The sequence below is a fragment of the Perca flavescens genome, chromosome 8 (assembly GCF_004354835.1).
Source record: "Perca flavescens isolate YP-PL-M2 chromosome 8, PFLA_1.0, whole genome shotgun sequence".
NCBI lineage: Eukaryota > Metazoa > Chordata > Actinopteri > Perciformes > Percidae > Perca > Perca flavescens.
The window spans coordinates 25,234,403-25,258,492 of record NC_041338.1 but is presented as its reverse complement, the minus strand read 5'-3'; the positions used below and the strand labels follow the sequence as shown (position 1 = coordinate 25,258,492).

At 41.9% G+C, this 24,090-nt stretch overlaps 1 protein-coding gene across 2 annotated transcripts in view; it reads left to right on the top strand.

The window, feature by feature from the left end:
* The first annotated feature begins 4,125 nt into the window (after positions 1 to 4,125).
* Positions 4,126 to 24,090, top strand: part of kcp (kielin cysteine rich BMP regulator) — a 29,500-nt gene continuing 9,535 nt past the window's right edge. The window contains exons 1-31 of one of the 2 annotated variants that reach the window (XM_028585398.1): positions 4,126 to 4,771; positions 5,638 to 6,170; positions 6,331 to 6,403; positions 7,143 to 7,447; positions 7,539 to 7,707; positions 14,156 to 14,226; positions 14,329 to 14,422; positions 15,629 to 15,711; positions 15,798 to 15,891; positions 15,983 to 16,062; positions 16,151 to 16,236; positions 16,425 to 16,515; positions 16,913 to 17,012; positions 17,125 to 17,210; positions 17,503 to 17,596; positions 17,715 to 17,864; positions 17,938 to 18,044; positions 18,127 to 18,220; positions 18,337 to 18,510; positions 18,588 to 18,670; positions 18,769 to 18,862; positions 20,572 to 20,754; positions 20,945 to 21,115; positions 21,250 to 21,423; positions 21,540 to 21,622; positions 21,715 to 21,805; positions 21,881 to 21,963; positions 22,047 to 22,220; positions 22,827 to 23,006; positions 23,144 to 23,408; positions 24,007 to 24,089. In XM_028585398.1, coding sequence (XP_028441199.1) covers positions 4,669 to 4,771; positions 5,638 to 6,170; positions 6,331 to 6,403; positions 7,143 to 7,447; positions 7,539 to 7,707; positions 14,156 to 14,226; positions 14,329 to 14,422; positions 15,629 to 15,711; positions 15,798 to 15,891; positions 15,983 to 16,062; positions 16,151 to 16,236; positions 16,425 to 16,515; positions 16,913 to 17,012; positions 17,125 to 17,210; positions 17,503 to 17,596; positions 17,715 to 17,864; positions 17,938 to 18,044; positions 18,127 to 18,220; positions 18,337 to 18,510; positions 18,588 to 18,670; positions 18,769 to 18,862; positions 20,572 to 20,754; positions 20,945 to 21,115; positions 21,250 to 21,423; positions 21,540 to 21,622; positions 21,715 to 21,805; positions 21,881 to 21,963; positions 22,047 to 22,220; positions 22,827 to 23,006; positions 23,144 to 23,408; positions 24,007 to 24,089 — 4,251 coding nt within the window. In that variant the 5' untranslated portion in view covers positions 4,126 to 4,668. Of the gene's footprint in view, positions 4,772 to 5,637; positions 6,171 to 6,330; positions 6,404 to 7,142; positions 7,448 to 7,538; positions 7,708 to 9,040; positions 9,759 to 14,155; positions 14,227 to 14,328; positions 14,423 to 15,628; positions 15,712 to 15,797; positions 15,892 to 15,982; positions 16,063 to 16,150; positions 16,237 to 16,424; positions 16,516 to 16,912; positions 17,013 to 17,124; positions 17,211 to 17,502; positions 17,597 to 17,714; positions 17,865 to 17,937; positions 18,045 to 18,126; positions 18,221 to 18,336; positions 18,511 to 18,587; positions 18,671 to 18,768; positions 18,863 to 20,571; positions 20,755 to 20,944; positions 21,116 to 21,249; positions 21,424 to 21,539; positions 21,623 to 21,714; positions 21,806 to 21,880; positions 21,964 to 22,046; positions 22,221 to 22,826; positions 23,007 to 23,143; positions 23,409 to 24,006; position 24,090 lie in introns of those variants that run through there. The other variant, XM_028585399.1, reaches the window with a different exon arrangement.

Sequence of the window (24,090 nt, the reverse complement as noted above, 5' to 3'; positions counted from 1 at the left end):
TGATGCGTACAAATGTGACATGGCTGTACCTGTGGCTGTGTGCAGACACAGGATAAACAACAGTGAGCAGGCTAGAGCCTTGGCCTGAAACAATCTCCATTTAAGTTCAATGAGGGCCATTCCTGGGCTCAGTCAGGCCTCATGGATCAGTTCTTTCTGAGTGAAGAAGGAGGAATAACAAACACGATTAGCTAAACACGGTCATCCTTTCACTTCTACGGTGTGAATGAGTGGGCTAGGCTTAGCTTTCTTCTGTGCCTTGATGGCAACATGTCTTAAGAAGCATCATTAGGTTAAGACCCTCTCCTAATGTATTAACAAAGCAGCACGCACACACACAAACACACACACTCTGCTCTGTCCTATAATTCCCTCAAATCCCCTTAAAGTGTGTTTCTGTCTGGCTTTCCCTAGTCTGAGAGCTAGAGCAAACCAGCAGAATAGTAGCCCGCTATCCTTCTTCTCTTCATGTTTCTCTGTGACCTGGCAACACTTAGTGTAAACCCTCTGACTTATATTCTTCCTGCATCTGTGGCTTTTTAAAGGTTGCATTTCCTGTAAGCACAGATACGAGTTATGGGGTTACACTGACTCTTTTTAGAAGTATGTCAGTCCGTATTTCAGAAACTTGGCCACATTTTTTCACCACAAAATTCAACTTCAGTTATATTTCAAGTAAATTAAGGTGTGTGACTTAATGTCTATAATTCTCTTGTGAGTCTCTGGGTGCACTGCCGTGTTTGTCTGTGTAAGTGTTTGAATGCGGTGAGGGGGCTAAATAGGATCTGGGGTCACATCCTGACAGTAACTCTGCTGCCAATGTGAGGTAAATAAACACACACAACTCATATAATGCATATGAACACAAATTGCCTATGCTGTTGTTCAGCTGACTGACCTGTGGTTGTCAAATCCTCTGCAGCTTGTCTGTCAGTCTCCATATCCTCCTGACTTGTGATGAAAGCAGCATCTCTGATTCCCAAAGCCCTGAAAAGCCACTAAACGCCACTCAAAAAGGCAAACTGAGGCTTTTAGGACTAAACAATAGACACAACAATAGATACCACCGGCCACACACACACTGACCCCCCCACATACATTAAAAAGCAGATAGCACCTTATGTTGTGTATCCTGGGATCAACGTCAGCTCAGAGACTTAAGCCCGAGGGCGGAGTTTACCTGGACAGGGAAAAAGACGGAGCCAACCAGATTAGAGATGGCAAGAAGCTGCTGGTGAGTTTAGAGATCGGGGTCACAAGTGAAGTTAAGAGATTTGTCTGGTACAAAGACAGAGACATTTTGTCATGCAATCAAAGTTGAAGGGTCAGTTCTACTTCAAGCTGTAGTTGCTTTATTACAGAGCATAACAGGAAATGTCTTTTTCCTCAGTAAATTAGGTCTTGGAAGCTTGAAACATACTTTAAGTGTATAGATATATGTCAGTGTATTGTTTAGGTTAGAACTTCCTAAAAGAGTACAGTATGAGTGTTTACTTTAGCTACAAAGCTTGTGCCTGTTGGATTTGATCAATTAGTGACATGTGACAACTAATGGGGCCTGACAAGGGATTAGCTATCAAACATTGGCTGTTCACCTTCTGAAGATTAACTCACATCCCTTTTCACACTTGTCCCAGCATGCATAGGCACACACACACACACACACACACACACACACACACACAGATACAGAGACACACACACACACAAACACACACACACACACACACTTAAAGGAGTGTGTCTGGTCTGGACATATCTTTAGGGCTTCTGTGATGAAAGCTATCGTTTGCAGAAATGTTTTGGTTAGAGCCGACTTGTCAATGGTTTCTATTGTCAGAGAAAAAAACAGGAGGAGCAGAAGTGTAATGTTTGCCTCAGGGGAATGTTAACCTCTGCACAGTCTGTGTCTTTGAGAGAGAGTACAAAGGACAAGCACTTCTCAGATCATATTTTTAGGTTTAAAGATGGTATTTCAAGCAGCATTTAGAGTTGTGAATTCCGAGGATGAAACGATCACTGCACTTTTTGCACAGTTTTTTAAAGGTTTTTATGTTGACATAATAAGATGAACAATAGCTAAATAGATTAACATAGATAAACAGACTTGTTGAGGTTGTATTATATTGCTGTGATTGGACATAACCGATGGATGTCAGCAGATATGTGGTTGAAAAGCAGATAGGGAATGGTTGATAGATAATAGTTGGATTATTGTGTGTGTTTTGCTTTTTCTTGTAATGATGTTACCTAAAATGGCAATCATTAGAAACTTAGCTGAACTTTTGTCGAGGACTGTTAAGTCTACTGAAGAAAGACACTATAGACAAATTGATTGTAGCAGGAGTAGTTTGGAGTCTAACTCAGACTTCGCTTTTTATACTCACATGATGTAAAATATGTAGACACATATGTGCACATATCAAACTCTCACACCGTCACACAAACATTTTTCAGTGCATTTTGTGTCCTTTGTGTGTAATTATGCGTGTGAATATGTAAATATTTTCTTGGGCAGAAAGCAAAGTTTGCATTACCTCTCAAATATATAGTAGCAATACCAAGTGAATAAATTGAATAAAAAACACTGTGATATGTGAACAAATGTTGCATTAATGTTGTGAAATCTCATACATTCAGTATGTCATTATATGCTAAGGCTCTAAAGATGGCAATGTTGGTCTATCTTAAGTCCACAACTTTGGTAAAGTTAAAAAAAGAAAGAAATTGATTTTGCACAGACATTCAGGGTGCCCAGAGGATGAATCCTGATGACTTTGGTGATCCCCTCACTTTTCCTCTAGCACCACCTTGAGGTTTGCATTTGTGGTTTTGAGTGTAATGTCTCGATAACTATTGGATGAATTTATATGAAATTTGGTTCACACACTCCTGTCCCCCTTTAGGATGGATTTGAATAACTTTGGTGATCCCCTGACTTTTTTTTGACTGAACATGGTAAATTGTCATGTCATTATGAGCATGTTAGCATGCTTAGCATGCTTAGCATTCAGCTCAAAGCACCAATGTGCCTACAGCCTCACAGAGCCTCTTGCATGGCTGTAGATGTATTTGTCTTGTTCTAAGTTGCTCAATTTGTCTTGCACATCGACCCAACCTTCTTCCACTCAAGAGGAAGGCCCACTGGCTACGAAGTGGGTGTAAGAGCAACATTATGTTCCTGTTAGTGTTCCTCTGAAAGACAATTTAACAGTAAATGGCCTCCTTCATAAAAGTTTGATTCTACTTTAAAAACTAAATCCCTGGAAAAACATTTGCTGCATTCTTCAAGTCTATACTGCTTTATCACTCTCTTCAATCAGCCCTTTCGGCCTGGAAGTGCAATGCCATCCAGAGGGATTGAGTGTATGCTGAAAAACCACTGAAGCGAACAGAGCAAGTCCTGTGGGAAAACTTGTAATTGTGATTATTACAGACTAACTGGCATGATTCACTGATAAGGTTTTGTTTGGTAAGTGGACAGAAGGTGGGAAGACCATGGTTAAAATCATGTGTTCGAAAATGTGTCTCATGTATCTCCTGTAACAGATATAATCTCAATCTGTATACAAAAAAACAATCTGGAGTGACTCTCCACCCTGCTGCGTGCATTAGGAAACACCTGGGTGTCCTCACATTAAAAATACTTCAACAAAACAGAGAGGCATGTCTTTCTTTGTAGCAGTGTGTGTGTAGTCTAGTCTTAGAGTTATGAGGGTGCACATAAAGAAAGGCTCTGAAATAATAAACACAGCAGAGACAATAAGGACAACAACACGAGGGAAAAGCCAAGAGTTGTGGAGACAGAGGTGTGTGTGTGTGTGTGTGTGTGTGTGTGTGTGTGTGTGGGGGAGATTTAGCACTGTGGGATGCACACTGGGACCGATTCCAAAGCTGTGAAACATAACTACTTGTGTTTACCCCCTCCCTCTGTCTCCCTCTGTCTCTCTCTGTACACACACACACACACACACACACAACACACACACACACACACACACACACACACACACACACACACACACACACACACACACACACACATTTTTGGCTGCTTCAGGATGGCTCCTCTCCAGCCGTTCCAGACCAGGTTTTAGCTAATTCCCTAAACGGGGTCTTTGGGAATCAACAGCACTGAGCAGTGTTGGGTGGAGAGATGTTCTCTCTTTTTTTTGCCTGACAAAAGAGGAAAAACAGGGCAAGAAAAGACTTCACTCACAGCTATCCTTCTGGGACGGGAAACTGAACGAGAAAGAGACAAGAACCGGTGACCTCACGCGCGCACTGCACACCTGAACTTTTCTGCATGCGTGTCTTTTTTCTCTCTCTCTCTCTAATTAGAAATAACAAGCATCTTGAGCAATCATAGTCATAATCATCAAACTCTTCGCCTTTGTGATCATTGAGTGAAAGTATTTTGTAAATATGGCCCCAGGGGGGATTCTAACTGTGTGACTGCAGAGAAGTGACGCCCTGCCTGCATCCAGATGTTTCATGCTTCCCCCGCGCGCTCTCTTTGGAAAAGGTCTGCTCGCAGAGGAAACAGGGGCATCCTACAGTTCAAGGTCCATGTCACCAGATTGAGGTTAAAAAGACGACGAACACTATGTCTTTTGCATAAAGTGGTTGGATTTGAATCCAGGCTTCCCATTGTTTTCCGTCTGGAGAATGGAGAGCAGAAAACTGAGGACGCTCATGCTGCTGAAGATATATTTGCTCTGGGTCTTTGCGCTGTCTGTGCAGGGGCACTCCAGTCCACAACACGAGAATGGTGAGTTCACAAAAGTGTGCTCACTAGAAGGCTAACTCGTTGTTTAGTTTACATTTTTATAGTTTTGTTTATTTTGATTTTTTGATTTGATATTAGTGTAGGCTAAACAACAGATACTTTACTTAAAAGTGGCAATACTACAGAGTGAAAGTATAGCCTACTTAAGAAGTAAAAATAAGTTTCCAGCAAAAGCAGGCTGTAAGTAAACATTTTTGCAGAACAGAGTGTTACATAATATAATATAGTAGGCAATGTAATTATTATTACAGATTAGTTATGTGCAAGCAACATTTTAACATTTTTAACAATGCATTAACTTTTTAAAGATGGTCATATGTTTTTAATTAAAATGTTTCTTTCAAAAGTAACTATAGCCTAACTCTCAGATAAATTTAGTAAACAGTGCAAGATTTCCCTCTGTAATTTAGTAGCGTAGAAGAAGACGGTAGCCTAGCCTTTGGAAATACTCAAATACAAGGAGGCTACTCAGCATTAATTGTATTTAAGTACTTATCTTGTGTACATGTACTTAGCTGCTTTCCACCACTGATGGACTCTATACATTTATCCCATAAACAAAACTTTCTAACAGTGTAAGCTTTTAGCAGTGAAGAGCTATCTCCAGATTTAATAAGAGGCAGAGAGATCAGACTGACTGTGCCATGCTGTCTGTTGAGGTCAGTTAGGCAGCCATGTGTGACCAGCTGATGAATGGCTTCATTCTGATTCCCTCTCACACAGACTCAAACTCCTCACAACCCAGAAACCGCAGTGTCATCCTCCATTAGACAGAGGAGGACCTCATGCGCTATGTGTATGATGTTGATCTACATGTTTGTCACAAGTCTGTTTTATCTCTTTCCTAGTGATCGACCTTCTGGCAGCTCTAAACATGTCCCACCACATAAGCGGTGTGGCCAGACTGCAGAGTCCCAGCAGTGTCATATACAAAATACGTCCCAGAGCAACCTACCTGACTCTTCCTCGTGAATATTCCCACTTCTTGTACTCCAACCTTCAGGGTAGCATGGGGGTGCATCTGGTGGGGCATCAGGCATCGGGGTCCAGTGCCACTCTTTTTTCTCTCTCCTCTGAGTCCTCACCCATTCTCCAAATCATCTCTTCCACTCTCGATAACACTCTGCGTTTGGACTATCAGGTTGGAGGAGGAGCTCAGGGCCTTGCCAGCTTTCGCTTCCCCAGGAGAAACCCTTTCTCCGGGGAGGAGTGGGTACAGATGGCTGTGAGCCTGGAGACTAACAGGCTGGCATTTTTTGTAGACTGTCAAGAAGCTGTGATTATACTGTTAAAAAGTGAAGAGAGAATCAACCTGGAACTGCTTCAAGATGCTATTGTCACTCTTGCCAGCACACCAGGGAAGAAAGATAGCAAATTTAGTGTGAGTTTCTTGCACATACTTGCATACTAACAACTTGAAACATATCCTTTACTGATTGACTTACTATTTGCAGTACTCTTTTAGTTAAGCTCCATTTGATGTGCATTCTGTATACAGCAACATTTAGAATGTGAGCATTTCTGTTTCTTTATGAATGCAGGGATATTTGAAGACAGCTGAGATTTCAATGAAAGCATATCTAAGGAGGCCATGGCTCTGTGACAATGTTACAGGTAAAGAAAGATTATATATATTGAAACTGAGTGTAAATTATTTTCTTTGTTTGGAGGGACAAATGAAAGAAAATAATCTGAAATCTGAATCCATTTGAGCACATAAAAAGAATAAATATATAAGGACATTGCCAAAAAATACCCAAAGACCCCGAAAGCACATCTTTAAAAATAAACATTTCGAAGCTCACTGGAGAGCTGTGATTGATTTCCTTTTTTCTGGATATATGTATGCATGCACTCTCTGCTGTACATGTGCATCCATCAGTTTGTATCAGCATGCTGAAAAGCAGAAACTGCAGAATAGGCTGCAGCGTCATTCCCTCCTTGTTTTGTTTTGCTCCATTCTTTCTCTTCAGTATTGACCCTGATAATTTATTATATTTTAAGTACTCTGGGAGACAAGACCATTTTTGTCAATGAAGAGTTTTCCTGTCATAAACGGTTATATGAACTATGAAATAAATGATAAAAATGTATTTTGCAACTCTGTCTAGAATTCCAAACATAGATACTCCTAAAAGTAGTGGCACCACTGTGGTTTACATGCAATAGATCATATCTTTTTGCCCTCAGGCAGAACTTCCCCCAAACAGTTAGTTTATTATTCCTCAGTGTGGGTCTTCATTTTGACATCATTTTCCCAGGATGTTTGTTTAGGCTCTAAATTTGCTCTTTTATTCATTCAAGAATTATTCAGGAATCTTTTCTCCCACCAACTGCCACTGTCTTCTTCCAGATGTTCTGCCTCCGTCTAAGTACGCAGATAGCCATAGCTCAGATTCTCGGAGTGACAGCAGTCAAATGTTGCAGCAGGACGCATCCCCCAGTAAACCTGAAACAAGCCGCAGGCCAACGGACCAAACCAACCATTATCCCCAGGACGTCCAGAGTGACCAGCTGCAGAGAGGTGTGGTGCTGGGGCCCCCGGGATCTCCTCAAGGGGTGAAGTCTGTTTCTCAGGCACAGAAAGATGACAGGCTAAAGAAGCTGGATAAGAGGCTGGAGGAGCTGGCTCGTATGCTGGACATGGTCAAAACTCAGGTAAGTATTGCACTCAGATTACATGACTTCCCATAATAAAACAAGAATATCAAGTGTTATAAAGCATCATTGCGTTTTTGTTTTTCTACAGAATGCAGACCTACAGTCTCGCGTGCAGTACCTAGAGGGATGTGAGTGTGTGAGGCAGCGATGTGTGTGGGAGGGCCGTGAAGTGGAGGATGGCCAGCACTGGCAGACTGACCTCAACACTGTGTGTACGTGCACATCTGGAAAGGTCACATGCCAAGCTAACATCAAAGGTAAAACTGATTCAGATTCTGACAGTTCTCATTCTCGCATTTGCTTACTCTGTTTATCTCTGTCAAACACATACAAAAACACACAATAAAAAAATGATTTTGGCACACTTTCAACAGACTACACTAACGCACATGAACTGGTGTTAAGTAGCTAGTTTGCAGATGACCGTCCTTCTCCCAGACCCTTGTCTGTCTAACCCCTGTCAAAATGGAGGCGTATGTGTCGTCTTGACCTCTGACCCCACTGGATTTTACTGCTCCTGTCCCCCAAACACCAAGGGACCAGTGTGTCAGAAACAGCTGAGACAGGTATTTTTGTGCCAGGATTAGTGGAGTAGAGTATAAACAAAACAACAACAAACATGTCCATGTTGGTGTCGAACTAGTCTGTCCATGTTGTGAAAATATCTGTCAGTTCCAGCCTTTTTTACTTCAGTCCAAATATCTTAACAACTAGGCCGATTGAATGGATTCCCATAAAAATCTGCTTCACCTGTACTTTTTGTTTAAAAAACATGCTAACCTAAGATGGAGAACATGGTGAACATTATACCAAAACATAAGTATGTTAGCATCAGGGCAGTAGATGCTATGCTACTTGTATGGCTGAGCATGTAGCCTTGTGTGCTTTCCCCAGTTTCGTCTACTGTTTTTGATTGTTTTAGTTTTTAATGATTTGCTTATTGTATGTTTGGTTACCCGACAGGTCTCCACAACTTTTGAAATGCTTGAGGTGGGTCCATCACAAACCCCCTTCTGTTGTGTTACTGTAGTTTTCTCATAGTTTCTTATAGCCTAGCATTTTCTTTTCAGTAATTTTGTTCTTACTGGCCTCTGTACTTTGCTAAATTTGACACAGGTAGACATTTTGGGAAATACACTTTTAGTGTTAGAGTTAGATAAGAAGGTCACTACCAGTCTCATAGTTGGTGGTAGGCATATTTTTAAAATTTTTGAGGCTAGCTTTTTCCTTGTTTCCAATCTTAGTGCTAAGATAAGTTTAACGTCGCCTTGCTGTGGCTTTATATTTGATGGACAGATGTGAGAGTGGTATCAACCTCCTCATCTAACTCTCGGCAAGAAAGTACACGACTGTGTTTCTCAAAATGGCATATTATTCTTTTAATGTAACTGATCTAGTTTTTAGATCACTCTTGTGATTGTGTGTTATGTGTTCATGGTATAGCTGTAACATTGCTTGGCCTGCTGCATTAGTTGAGCTCAATAGCAGTGCTTTGCTTTACTTTTGTCCTTTGTCAGTTCTGGCTAAGGGCATTGCGGTGGGGTTTAAGGCTGGGTAAGAGGCCCTCTGTCCCCCCCTCCCTACTTCTAGGCATGTTGGGTACCCAAACCAGCGAACAACTGTGAAGGGATGCTGCCATTTCAACGCCGCTGGGCCTTTAATCCTATCTCTGGCCTCTGTGAGGACTTCCTCTACTGCACTGGAAACAGCAGCAACAACTTCCTATCCTTTAATGCCTGTAGAGACCAGTGCATGTTGGGTGCGTGCTGCCTCCGCAAAGCAAGGCAGGGTCTTCCCACTGGCCACCAGAATAATACTCAACATGGATACAACATCTCCTCTGTGAACAAGACTTTCTGTAAATACGACCAGGATAATTTGGAGGATGAAATGTGGTATGGCAATATAGACTTCAACCGTACTGAGCTGGAAGATCATAAAGGAAATCTTCAAAGTGTAGACTGCCGCGAGGACCCAGATTTTACTTATACCTGTGATTATCTCAATCTAATACAGTGCCAAGCTTTGGTGAAGGACAAAGCTGGAGAGGCACAAATAATGAGCTTCTCTCCCGGAGTGAGGTGTTCTGACGTGAGGTGTGGTGGAGGTTGTGGCTGCTTCTTTCATCAAAAGCTGTGGAGATATGGGGAATGGTTCAGGCAAGGCTGTGAAAAGTGCACATGCACACGTAGTGGCAGAGTTAACTGTGTGTGCAGACACCTGACCCAGCGTAAAGAGATCAGAGACCTCACACTGAGAGAGAGGAGGTTGTACCAACGGGCTATCAGGAAAGTCTATGCCAGACCAGGTAAGACTGTAAATCTAAATGTTTTGGTTCCCTTCCTTTTTTAAATCCAAAGCATACCTTTGTATCATTATTATGAGTTTATTCATGTCTTGTCATGTGTGTGTGTGTGTGTTTGCATGTGGATTTAGCTGTGTGGAAAGGCTTTGCGCTACTGAGAGCTGAGTTCTCCCCTCTGGCTGGTAGTCATGCCTTCTTCCTCCCTTGGCACCGCTACTTCCTGCGATCAGTAGAGCGTGAGCTACAGTTAGTGTCATCATGCAAACTGGCACTTCCATATTTTGAGTGGACAGTGGACTCTGGGTCGATGAAGTTCTCAGCTGCTTGGCAGGCTGGATTGTTTGGAGGAGACGGTGAGCCTGGCTCCGGCTGCATCCCACATCACCCTTTCCAAGGCCTGACTTCCCGTTTCCACTGGTCCCCTTGTCTCAGACGGAGTTTCAACTCTTCGGTTTGTCAAACAGTGTTTGTTCATTTGACAGCCCACCTCACTGTACTCTCTATACATTGAAGTGTTTTAAGCTGTATTACTGGTAACAGGGTTTGTCTAATTGATTTCCATTGGTTCCTTTAGGTGTGGCTGCCAGATGCAGTGACTCTGCAGAGGACTCTAAACCAGGCCAACTTCCACGTGTTCTCCCAGTCCCTGCAGACCTTTTCTGGCCTCTTTAGGCTGTGGGTAGGGGGTCACATGGCTTCACCTCTAGCTGCTTACGACCCTTTATACCTGTCACACATGGCATTCATGGACAAGCTGTGGGCACAGTGGCAAGATAAACATCAGCATGGATCAAAAAGACAAACTTCTAAAGACGATCATGCTCAGAGCGACATTCTTTACCCTGCTACACAGAGACATGTGAAGATGAAGCCTTTTGAAGTTACCCCCAATGATGTACTTTCTTCCCAGCAGCAGATGTGTATTGTATATGTGCCCATAACCATTGGTGCTCCTTGTAATATGACATTACAAAAACACCCAAAAGGAAGTCCAAAATATCAGAAACACAACTTATATCAAAATAGCTTTGTTATTGGGGGCTTTGACAGCAGTGGTTTTGACCAACATGGATATGATAATAATGGCTATGACCGGAGCGGTTGGGACAGGTGGGACTACGGCAAAGATGGCTTTAACCGGGACTTCATTGATATGGATGGATATGATGTATCTGGCTTCAATCGCTATGGATTCAACCGTTCTAATTTCACCTGGTTTGGCATGCGGAAGGATGGGGTGTTTGTGAATGAGAAGAAGAAAGAGCATGAAGAGACAGATGAAAAGGAGAGTGATAAGAAGTCACACAAAGACAAGATAATGTCTGAGCTTTTCAGTGACAAAGGCTACAGTATCTATGGGTTTGATCCATTTGGTTTGGATCGCAACGGGTTTGATGCATTCGGCTTTCGAACGGATGGTTACGACAAGGACAGTTGCAACTGGTTCTTCAATGGGCCGCACTACCTGCGGTTCTACTTTCACACGCAGCAACAGTTGATGTCATCCAGTGACCAAGCTTTAAAACGCATCACCCGTACCTGCACTCCAATCACCTCCCTGCCCCAGCACTGGGTCAAGCAGGACTGGATGACTTTTAATTTGGACAAAAGCAGTACTCTGAATGATCAGCAGGAATGGATGGGACAAATTAAGCCAAAAAGTGATGATACTGTTACAAATGCTACTCAAAATAGGAGCAACATATGGCTTCCAATCACACCAGATCACAGGTATCAGCATTACAAAAAGAAAGTTATGATAAGTTATGATAGTCTTGCAAAGCCAGCACACAATTTGCTGCTTGATGCTTATTGTGGTATGACACAGCTCAGTGGGTATTTGCTTGGGAGAGGCATCATTTGAAGTAGGTTGATTAATGACTAGTGTTTTCCTTACCCTAGACATTAACATGATCCCTACATCTTACTGGACAAACACACTAATTGTGGGTGGTCAGTTTTCAATTTCTATCTGTTAGTATCGGTTTCTCAAACACTTTGAGGTGAAAACAAAGCTACACCTACAGCAGTGAGGTAAACAGTTGTTCTAAAGGTTTCCAGAGTCAGTGAATCACATGATCATCTAAACCTCTCCCCCAAGATTTATCATCCAAATGCCAAGCTTTAAAAATGTCAGTAGAAATCTTTGAAACTGAAAACAAAACTTGAGATATACCAGCTGGCTTTACGAGACAATAGTCATATTATGAATAAGTTGAGTATGTTAAATCTTTTCTAAGTAGTTTTTTTTAGCATTCAAAACCAATGTTGTGTTCCCCTTTTCCTCGCAACACTGTCTGTAGGTTTTGTTTCAAGCTCCACTGGTTCAGCGGCTGTCCCCTTGGCTCTGCGCCTATCAGCTGTCCTGACCTCTGCCATCAGGCCCGTTGCCAAGTGTACCCCAAGGCTGTCTGCCATATGCACAATTGTGGTTCCTGCTTCACAGAGTGGCGGGATTCAGCTACTGGAAACCTTGTAATATGCCATGGCTGGTAAACCCTGGACCCTTTCCTTTACTGGACAGAAGAATAGAGGAATAAAGTACTTGTCAGTGAGAAGAGACTGGACCATCATTCGCTACCTACATCGTCTCTGTTAGCTCAGAGAAGCAGAAGGCAATTCATGATAAGGATGACCGTTGAAAGGACGGATACTGGAATGAAATAGGACAAATTACCATTACCATAGCAAAATAGGCTGTGAAATATTGTTATCTCCAAACCAAAAATTTCTGCAGAGCTAGATACCACCAGAAGTTGACCAGAACATTGCAATCATGTTAGCTCTATGGAGCATTTTAGCATCTTTCAGCTCATTGTTTTGGCTCAACTTTCCTGTTGGTTCACCACTCTCATCAACCTTGTTTCCAGCTGCAGCAGGCTCTTAAAAAACGTTTTGCAAGCTCCCAGACAGCAGACAGACAAAGTTCAACTAACTGGTGATCATAGTGTAGCAATTAGCTGCGGAAGAGCTGGATATTTCCCTCAGACATTGGTAGAAAGCTAAAAAAGAGTGAATATTGGACTAACATTCTTCAGGTGATACAGAACTTGTTGCTGCTGGATCTGTAAATAGGCAACTGTTTGCTAAAACGTTCACCATATCAACTTTATAAGGGGATAGTTTGTCACTGTTGTGTTAACAGGTTAAGTATCATCCTGGTAGTTTTACATCTTTTTGCCAATGTATTTTTATATTACTACCATTTGTCAAAGCTAAGTTTTAGAGTACTTTGTTGTTGTGCAGTAATACATTTGTGATCAACTTCCTGGTTGTTGCATTTGAGGTGACTGTGCACAACCGCCTGTCATAATGGAGTGAAACAAACATGTGGGACTTTACTTGATGTTGGACTGGCTTCATTTTGTTTTTTAAATGGCTTCATTAAGGATTCTCTGTCTCTCTCTCCAGTAGTCCACTCTCACAGAGTAATACATACATTGTTTTGTTCTGCTTATTGTGCCCATATTTGCCATCAATGTAACACACATGTGCCAAAACGGCCCTCTGTCCTCTCTCTCCCCCCCTTGACTACTCTCTCTGTCAATGTATCTGCCTCTTCATCCATCTTCCCCCTAATTGTTTCTGCATGTAGGCCAGAAGACTCCAATGGCACCCAGTTGATACACACTCACAAACTCACACTTTGATCTCATGCATGCTTGGCTTGCTAGAGGAAATGCCTGTTGGCTGCTGGCACAGTAGGCAGCCTCACTAGCCTCTCTCCCACTCTGTGATTATTGCCCTCTCTCACACACAAACACATTGTCTCTGTCCTTTGGAGAGTTGTCATTAAAATAATTGTCTGTTGAAATGTCCAAGCTAAGCAAAAAAAATATTTGATGAGCTCCCTGAAAGCCTTTGATGAAACAAATTGAGCGATGTTGCTCTTCAGTGTTTGGTATGTGCTGTACTGTAAACAATTTTCTTTTTCATCTAAAACTAAACTTAAACAGCCACAGAACAGGGCAAGTTGTTAGGGCCATGATCTGATCTGTTTCTCTTACAGTAAATCTTTAATAGATAGTGTTAATAGACTCGCCGTGGTAGTGTTTAACGGCTGGAAGCCTGCAGGCACTTGTGGTTATAGTTACGGCCCATTAAGTATAGTGTGTGTGTGAGAGCCAGCACATGTATTACATCAGAACCATGCTGTTCTGTCATCACTGTAGAGAGAGCAGAGCCAGATGTTCCCCAGTGACCTAGAGTAGAGAAAATGTGAAGCAAATCTGCATTGATAGACAAAGATGGACCATCTGTAAAGCTCAAACTTATTTCCACATTCCTCTTTTCTTACTTAAACTATCAGTATACACGCTAACTTTATCACTTGGGAAATGCAGACACACACCCACAAGCTCAGAAACGTGTATGCACTTAAACTTCTGTCTCATCTTCAGGGTGTGAGCTGGATGGTACGGTTCATAATGTGTCCTACAGTATAGATGTCTGTCAGACATGCACGTGCAAGGTGAGTACACTAACACAAACATATTTATTGAGCCTGAACAATTGCTCTGTCTTCCACTGTTCATTATTTTCTCTCACCTCTGTGTACCTTCATTGCCAACAGGGGGGTAACAGGGAATGCTATCCCCAACCTTGCCCTTCACTGGACTGCACACACAAGGAGACTGCACCTGGGGACTGCTGCCAGCGGTGCAGAGGTAAGGAAAATAAAAAAAAATCTTCTTTAGTTAGTGAAAGATAATCTAAAACAAAACATTAAAAGTGCCTCAGTAAACTACATTAAAAACTGTATTGAGATCCATCAGTATTATCAATATTACCATTTCACAGGATGCTTATATGAGCTCATCTTTGGTAGTCTCTCCTTAGTAGGTCTTTTTACACTTTCATGAATTACATTTTGGTTCAAACAAATGGAATAGTTTTCATTTGATACCCCCGTAAATTATAAGTATGTTCCCAAAAGCATAAATTGTTCTTTATATTAAAAAATACATTTTGGAATACATCCAAACATTGAACTGCACAGCAAGCTCTTAACCCTCATGTTGCCTCATGTCAAATTTGACCCATTTTCAAAGTTTTCTATATCAGCAATATGGGTTTCTTTCAACCAAATTGCCCAAAAATAACTTGGATGCATGCATGTTGTATGGAAGCCATACAACATTCTTTGCAGGTTAAAGTAATGATTACTTCCATTACATTTTGGGTGTTTTTTAAATGGTTTTAAACAGTCTCATGACTAAACTTTTACACTGTGATTCACTCAACGTCCTCTGATCTTAACTATCAGTTAAAATATTTCATAATTTCTGCTTTTATAAACTAAAAAAATAGGTATACTGTCATTTAAATTATGTTTGTTGACCATGAATAAAAAGAAGCGTTGGAATAAAAGTGACAAAAATGTTTTTAAAAAACGTCAAAAGAATAGAAAAAAAACAACAAAAATGTTAATTTTCAATTTTGATCTGGAAGAACAACAAGTTCATGGTCGACGGGATGGACAACACAAGACTTAACACATCTTTATGCAGCCATTAAATCCTCCTGTTGGTTTCGGTCAGTGAGAACCAAGACAAGAGTTGTGGCAACACAAAGTTATTATTACTCAGACTTCTCTATTTTACATGTAATACAATATGTTGACAGTTTAATGCTGACCAGAAAAATCTCTCTCAGACAGGGGTGCAAATGTGCTTCGAGAGTTGAGGGCTGATATTGCTCCATTTGTCTAATCTGACAGATAAGATTGATTTGCAGGAAAAGGGTTGAAAGTTTGGTCCTGCACAAAGAGACATTTTTCTTTCTTATGTGTTCTGGTGTTGAATTAACTTTTAGCCACTTCACTGCCTGTAATACCATAACAGTAAAGCAATCTGACAAAGATGTGTTTGCAGGCTGTATCCATTCTGGTGTCCAGTATGACCACAAAGCCAAGTGGAGGCCAGTAGAGAATCCCTGTGATGTCTGCTACTGTTTGGTGGGTCTGATACTGACTGACAATTTAACACATACATCTTTTCAGTCACCTTCATCTTTGTTAATATCATTCTCTCCTTTCACCAGGAGGGTCACGTTCGCTGTGAGAGGGAGCGGTGTAACACCCCATGTAAATTCCCATCTGCTCCTCCACCCAATACCTGCTGTCCATCTTGTCAAGGTGGGTTTCTTCAATTCACTGAAGTGGTGTGTATGTGTGGGTTCATTGAACTGCAGAGTCAGAGTATAGTGTGTGTTTGTGTGTATTGTAGGCTGTGGTGTGAACGGTAATGACTTCCCTAATGGAGCTGTGATCCCTACTGGAGACCGTTGTCAAGAGTGCACATGTGTGGTATGTTCAATTATCATCATATTCTTTATTAAGTTTAATTTTTGTGTGTATAAATCAAGTTTATCTTTATTATATCTTTCACCTCTAGAATGGAAATGTGGCTTGTTCACCCCTTCCCTGTCCTGCCTTGTCTTGTCCAAACCCAGTGCATCAGGCCGGAGACTGTTGCCCACGGTAACCAACCTGTCTAACCTCATCCATATCACTTTCAAACCTACATCTATCCACCTTATTAATCTCTCTCTACTTTCAAGACAACTGAAACATTTCCAAAAGTGTTAAATGTTTATAGTTTATTTGTGTGTGTGTGTGTGTGTGTGTGTGTGTGTGTGTGTGTGTGTGTGTGTGTGTGTGACCTGTAGGTGTGAGCAGTGTGAATATGAGTCCAAGGTGTATGTGGATGGACAGACATTCCCCTCCAGGAGAGACCCCTGCCTCCACTGCCGCTGCTTTGTGAGTTCAGTTTTTTTATTATGTTCATGTCACTGGACTCATGTGGCAAGGTTTTATGACCCAGGGGTTTAAAGAAATCCTGTCAACGCTTTTTGCACTTTCATAAATAAATGTGATTTGTGTGTGTGGGGGGGGCAGGTGTGTGATCATGGAAGGCTCGCGTCACGAGGATGCGCCAACAGTGTTGACACTACGCACTATAGCTTTGAGCTGTTTTTTAAACCCTGGAAATGACACAGATGCTGATATGTCTGCAATAACAGCCAATATGTTGAGGCAGATTTATTGATCTAGCTATAGTTTGTTTAGGTTTGAGCTTTGTATCTGACAGCCAGCGAATGTTAAAATTCTCTATAAGAGTGACACATTTAATACCTTCTTGTGTCTATCTGTCAAGGCAGGTGAAATGTCTTGTGATCGTATGGATTCATCATGTCCCACGCTAAGCTGCAGTCATCCAGCTAAGCGCAAAGGAGAGTGTTGTCCCACATGCGATGGTCAGAATTTCATCATGTAATTTCTTGTGCCTATGGCATGCCATTTTCCTAATTTGACATTTACTGTCCATACCCAAACAAACATAGTAAGAGTGTGTATTTGTTCCCATAGAATGTGAGTATGACAGGAGGGTGTATGCTGATGGAAAAGTGTTCACCCCTGCTGGAAGTGGACCCTGCTTGCAGTGCAGGTGTAAGGTAAGTCTGTGCGGTATTTGCAATAAAGAAAGTGGTGAATCTTTGAGGATTTTTGTCCAAAATATGTTCAGTTTAATGAACAAGTGTGTATTATCTTCATTCAGTTGTTTTTTCTATATTTGTCTAATGTCTGAAAAATGACTAATTCATTCACTTTCTTTTAGAGCACCGTATAATTCTATACTTTTTTTAAAGCACTCAATGGCACATAATTGCTGTTATGTTTCTGTATGCTCTTATAAACTAAAACACACTGTAGTCACAATTTTGTCATACCATGTATCTGCTATAGGGTGGGAATGTCATTTGCCGTGAAGACAAGTGCCCTGCTGTCCAGTGCTCCAACCCCATTATAGACCCACATCTATGCTGTCCAATCTGCAAAGGTAGTAATGCGCTCACACACACACACACACACACACACACACACACACACACACACACACACACACAAACAAGTGCAGCTCATCAATTAATATGACAACTCCACTTTTCTCATTGTAGCGTGTGTGTTGGACGGCGTGGAATATGAGGAAGGCTCCAACTGGCAGCCTGAGGGTCGCTGCTCCACCTGCACTTGTGTGAATGGAGAAATGTTGTGTGCACACACACACTGCCCCCCCACCGAGTGCCTGCATCCCAGCAAGATCACTGGTAAGAGCGTGTGTGACTGCCTGAGCTTTGTTTATATGCAAGTGACTGTGTAACCTCTCTTTTCTTTCCCTAGGCTCCTGTTGTGCAGTGTGTGAAAGCTGCACATATAACCATCGTATCTACAGCAATGGCCAGAGGTTCATGACCCCTGACCACCCCTGTCACATCTGCACATGTGAGGTGAGCACGTATCCATTCACACACACACTACACAGTACTGTTTACCTTCAAACCTGCTGATACAGCCTTCCCTTCTCCTCAGCATGGCAGCGTAGAGTGTGAGAGGAGACCTTGTCCTCCACTCAACTGTTCCAACTCATACACACCACCTGGAGAGTGCTGCCCTAAATGTCCAGGTACTCAAACTCCGAAACAGACATGTTCATGAATCAATGTATCTATGACCATTTCATTTTCTTTTAGTTTATTGTCAGTCAGCTCACTGTAACTCTTGTGTTTGCATCTTTCCAAGACTGCTCCTTTGAAAACCGCATATTTGTTGATGGAGAGGCTTTTCCTAACCCTGTGAGTGTGTGTGAGGAGTGTAAGTGTGTGAGCGGCCAGATTGACTGCCACCAAGCACAATGCCCTCATCCTCACTGTAATGCGCCTCGACCTGGAATGTGTTGTCAGAACAACTGCAATGGTGAGGAAATATGAATTTTATATCAGGAATACAAATAAATGTAACAAATGAATGTACACAACATTCCTCTGCATTAGGCTGCAGCTATGCTGGGAAAGAGTATCCCAATGGACAGGAGTTCCCCCATCCTACTGACACATGCAGGACATGCAGCTGCACAGTAAGAATAATGATGATCACAGCATGACTCACCCTGCTGTGTTGATCACCTGTGGTCTTCTTGAAGCAGGTTTTTACTTCACTCTGTGTTTGTTGTAGAATGGGAATGTCCAGTGTCTGATGAAGAGGTGTCCACCGCTCCCGTGCTCCAACCCAAATGTGCTGCCTGGAGACTGCTGCCCCCAGTGTCCTGGTAAGGATGTGCACGAGATAAAAAAGTTCAGAAGGGTGAGAAATAAAAGTTAAAGTGATGGTTCGGAGTAATTTACCCTAGGGTCCTTTGCACCATGACCTCGAGCCAAACACCCCCCCAGAAGCTTTTTTCACCTGGGTTTAACATTGGGCGAGTTAGCGTAGAGTAGCGTAAGCCGCTGAATAGCTTAGCGCAGGGGCTAATGGACCCACGTTTCTATCTCGTAAATGACCCCCCTAATAATGCCCGAAATGATACCAAAGGGTACACTAGTACATATAGGTTATGCACTCATAAAACAATGGATTGGAAAGCTTGTAAGTACACCAGAAGTTTATGAACACTTGCCTGCTCTCTTGTGCTCTCTGTTGCTGCTGCTGCTGTTACCTGCAGTTAGACGAGTGCTTAGGGCTGTCTACAAATTACTACACCGAAAAGAGATACAACAAAAATATTTATTAATTTAATGATTAAATAAGGTAATGTCTCCAAACTTACCTTAATTATTACTTGTCTCCTGCTAGTTATATTACAGCACTTACTTTAAAAAATAAGTTAAATTAAAAAAAAAATTTGTTGCATCTCTTTTCGGTGTTGTAATTTGTAGACGGCCCTAAGCACTCGTCTCACAGCAGCAACAACAACAGCAGAGAGCAGAAGAGAGCAGGCAAGTGTTATTTACATAAACTTCTGGTGTACTTACAAACTTTCCAATCCATCGTTTTATGAGTGCATAACCTATATGTACTAGTGTAGACCTTTGGTATCATTTTGGGCATTATTAGTGGGGTCATTTATTTAGATACAAACGGGTCCATTAGCCCCTGCGCTAAGCTATTCAGCGGCTTACGCTACTCTACGCTAACTCGCCCAATGTTAGATCCAGGTGAAAAAAGCTTCTGGGGGGGTGTTTGGCTCGAGGTCATGGTGCAAAGGACCCTAGGGTAAATTACTCCGAACCATCACTTTAAAGATGGAGTGTGGTGGGAAAGACGTGAGGTAAAGATATTGCATAAGGTAAAAGGGACTTGTTATTGTAGTTTGGCACCTTAATTTGGCCCATTTATTAACATGGTCAGAAGTTAGAGCTCATCATAGAGCCTATTAGTTTTACCATTTGCGTCAAAAAGCATACTTTCTTTGAGTCAAATCTGAACACACATGATACACATACTTTTAGATTGACTTTTTCATATTCTTAGTGATCTATTTCAAAACCAGCTATTATTCCCCTTTTTCACACCTATTTGTAATTGGTATTTTATCTTTATATACAAAATGATGGCTTCATATGGTCTTCATCTGATCCTTATTTGGAAAAGAGAAAGCTAAACAGGGACCATCATGAAAATCTGTTTCAAATTATTTGCTGTTAAGGATTTAGAGTTTGAAGGTTTTTCTTTCAGACAAATGCCATACCTCTTAATTTCACTGTTGGCAGTGGTGGCCTAAAGGTTAGTGAGCTTGTGACCGGGAGGTCGTTGGTTCAATCCCCAGACCGACCTGTGTGATCAGGGCGTTCCTGCAAAAGACAGGCTGCCTCTCAGTGAACCTTCCCTGAATAAATAAAGGTTAAATAAAAACAAATTAAAAAAAATTCACTGTCCTGTAATGTTGATTTGTGAGATCATCTACTGTTGAGTTTGTTTATTGGCTCTTGTTTTATAGTGGAAACATGCGGTTGATTCTTTCCACTGATATTCCCCTAGCTCCTCCATCGGATTGTGTGTACGAACAACAACCCTACAGACACACTGAGCGTTTCTACCATCCGACTGACAGCTGTCGATCATGTACCTGCACCAATGGGACAGTTCACTGTCAGCGCAATCTCTGCTCCTTTGCTCCATGTTCTCACCCCATCACACAACAGTGCTGCCGGACCTGCGAAGGTACAATTTCTTAGTCCTGCCAAGATGTTGTAACACAAGGACAAAGCAATTTGTATATGTGAATCAAGCACATTATGTCATATGTTGCAACAAAAGACCTCAGCAAGTTTGTTGCAGTTGTTCAGTCACATAAGAAACTGCACTTTTTCTAGTTTAATCATGTTTTCTATTTGTCGCATTTCCCTTGCAGGCTGTCTATATGAGGGTCGTGAGCGAGCTAATGGGGAGACATGGGATGACGCATCAGATCCATGTGCAGTATGTGTTTGCCGTGAGGGCTCCGTCCAGTGTGAGAAGAAGCGCTGTCCACCGTCCAACTGTAACCACCCTGTCCAGAGACAGTGCTGCATGTCCTGTGATAGTGAGTGATCGAAAAAGCTAACAGCAAATGTCCCAGAAGATGATCCACAGACATTTCTGTCGACAGTTTTCATTGGGAACTATTTTCCCAAGGTTGTCACAAAATTATCTTAAGCTCCAGTTTTCTACTTGCAGGCTGCCTGTTTCATGGTAAAGAATACCCTGATGGCACTGAGTTTGGTGATGACAAAGACCCGTGTGGCGTATGTTACTGTTACGGAGGCGAAGTCATCTGCACCAAAATACCCTGTTATGGAGAGTGCAGCCACCCATACAAACCACCCGGACAATGCTGTGGAGAATGTGAACGTATGTAAACTCAAAATCAAAATCAAATCCTAGTTGAGGATCATTGATTTTAAATTGTGTTTGTTCATCATTCACATGATTACAAAATGACAAAATAAACCTGTCCTATTTGATAGGCTGTTTCTACAATAGCGCAGTCCTCGCAAATGGGCAGTCAATCCCTGATCCAGGAAACCTCTGCTCTGAATGTACCTGCCAGGTAGCATCAACACACACACATTCACGTACACATTTCTGCTGGATAATCTCTTTAGACAACATCTGCTTATTCTCATGCTTATTCTCTTACAGAGTGGTTCGGTGCGATGTATGAAAAAGTCGTGTCCAGCAGCTCGCTGTCCTCACCCGGTCACCAATCCGTGTGGCTGCCCTGTCTGTGATGGTAACCAGATTATAACATATCACAGTTCATGTTATGTAGAGTAAGTAAATAACTGGTGTTTCACTCTGTGTGTAGGTTGTCAATTCCAAGGTGTGACCTATGTTGATGGACAGATCCTTCCAGGAGGAGAGGGAGGGTGCCAGGACTGCACGTGCTCAGTGAGAGGGAGAAGGGCTGCATTTAGTTTGGGGACCTGCTGAACCCTCACAGCTACTGTATTAATTATCTTTTTTTTCCACAGAGAGGTGAAGTGGTGTGTGCACACAGAAGATGCCCTGCTGTGTCATGTCCACACCCAGCTCTGGATGGCTGTGCATGTGGAGTGTGTGACGGATGCAACTTTAATGGACGAGGCTGTTTCAACGGAGAACGATTTCCACACCCTACAGACCACTGCCAGCTCTGCTCTTGTCTGGTACTACCTCAGACGTATTTAAAAAAAATATGTATCAAATTTATAAATTTAAACCTAAAAACCATCAGTTAACTGGAAGCAAGGTGGTCTACCTTTGCAAAAGATGACCAACATGTTAAGCATTAACATTGTATTAAAGGAATAGTTAACAATAATCTCTGAAAAGTTTGTAGTTTGCTTTTTCACGGAGAATGACAGCTGTAATTTGATATACAGCAGTTACAATGGATTCCGGTGGCGACCCGTCACATGTGATCATATAAACACGGCAATTGCACCACTTAACTTTTCAGTATGTTACAAAAATCATTGCTATAGAAATTGTACTTCTGGTGGCACTTTGGAGCTACAAGGAGGTAACCTAAGTAGTGTTTTTGTGAGTGTTTGAAACAAGCTAGTTACAATTTTTGTTGGTGGAGTATTCCTTTAATCCCATCACCCTGGCCTTGTACTTCATTTTATTTATTGTACATGGAGCGTGAATAAACCTCGCTACCGCTCCATTATCTAATTATTTATCTTCAATATGTAAAGGAAGTAGTGTCAACTTCAATATGTGTGTGTGTGTGTGTGTGTGTGTGTGTGTGTGTGTGTTTCTGTTTATAGAACGGTGGTGTGGTGTGTACTCATGTTTCTTGTCCAAGTGTTGCCTGTGTGCGTCCAGTGACCCCTGCTGGGGAGTGCTGCCCTGTCTGCACAGGGATTTGTCTTCATCGGGGGAACGAGTATCAGTCCGGCTCCTCCTTCACTTCTCCCTCTGATCCCTGCTCGTCATGCTCCTGTCTGGTCAGTCTGACAATTCCTACCGAATGAAAAAGAAATGATCTGACCATGCATTTGATCCAAATTCAAATTGTCCGATTAATTCCATCCCTTCTCTTTTTCTGTTTCCAACGTGTCCCTTCATCCCCTCCTTTGATCAGAATGAGGTGGTGAACTGTCAGAAGAGACCTTGTCCAGTCCGGTGCTCCCACCCGGTCCCTTCAGACACCTGCTGCCCCGTCTGTGACTCCTGTCTGTATGAGGGTGTTGTCCAGTCGCACAGTCACACTTTCTCACCCTCCTCCAACCCCTGCCAGCGCTGTACTTGTGTTAGAGGCACCGTCACCTGTGTGCCCCTGGTCTGCCCACCAACACTATGTGTCCGACCAATTACCAAGCCAGGACAGTGCTGTCCTGAGTGCACAGGTACTTCCTTAATTGTTTGTGAAAAGGATATGTGAAGGCCTACATGTTTCTACCGATTCCTGTAATATGTTAAGCTGTAGCAAATTTGCGGCCTTTATATTTATTTTAAATTGACCCAGTCTCTACAATAAAACAAGAATTATAATTTTTCAGCATGAGATGGACACATTATTGTGTTTTATTTTTGCTCTTTGTTTTACAGCTAAGTTGCATTAGCACATCTTCCGTGTATGGTACTTTCAAGCCTTAGTCTGTATACTGTTTGACAGAAAAAATGTCTATTTAAAAGTCTACTTTAAACAAAAACTTTTGAAATGAATATATACAGTTTTATAATTCACAAATTGACAGAGTTTAGGGTGTGCTTATTGTGCTGATCTTATGAGAATGAACCTTTTAACTTTTGTATTCAGAAATATCTTTTCCATTGTTTATTTCATTTTGAATTTAAACTTCGAAAGCATCTAAAAGTATTTATGGGAATTGAGTCAAGCCAACGCAAATACACACATAAAAAACATGAAACATGAAAACAAACCATATCTCTCTAAAAAGACCAAATTTAGAAATCAATTTGTCTCTCTATCTCTGGTCTCAGTGTGTACGCTTGATGGACAGGAGTTCAATGATGGGCAGACATGGACCCTGAGTTCAAACCACTGCTCCACCTGCACTTGCCAGG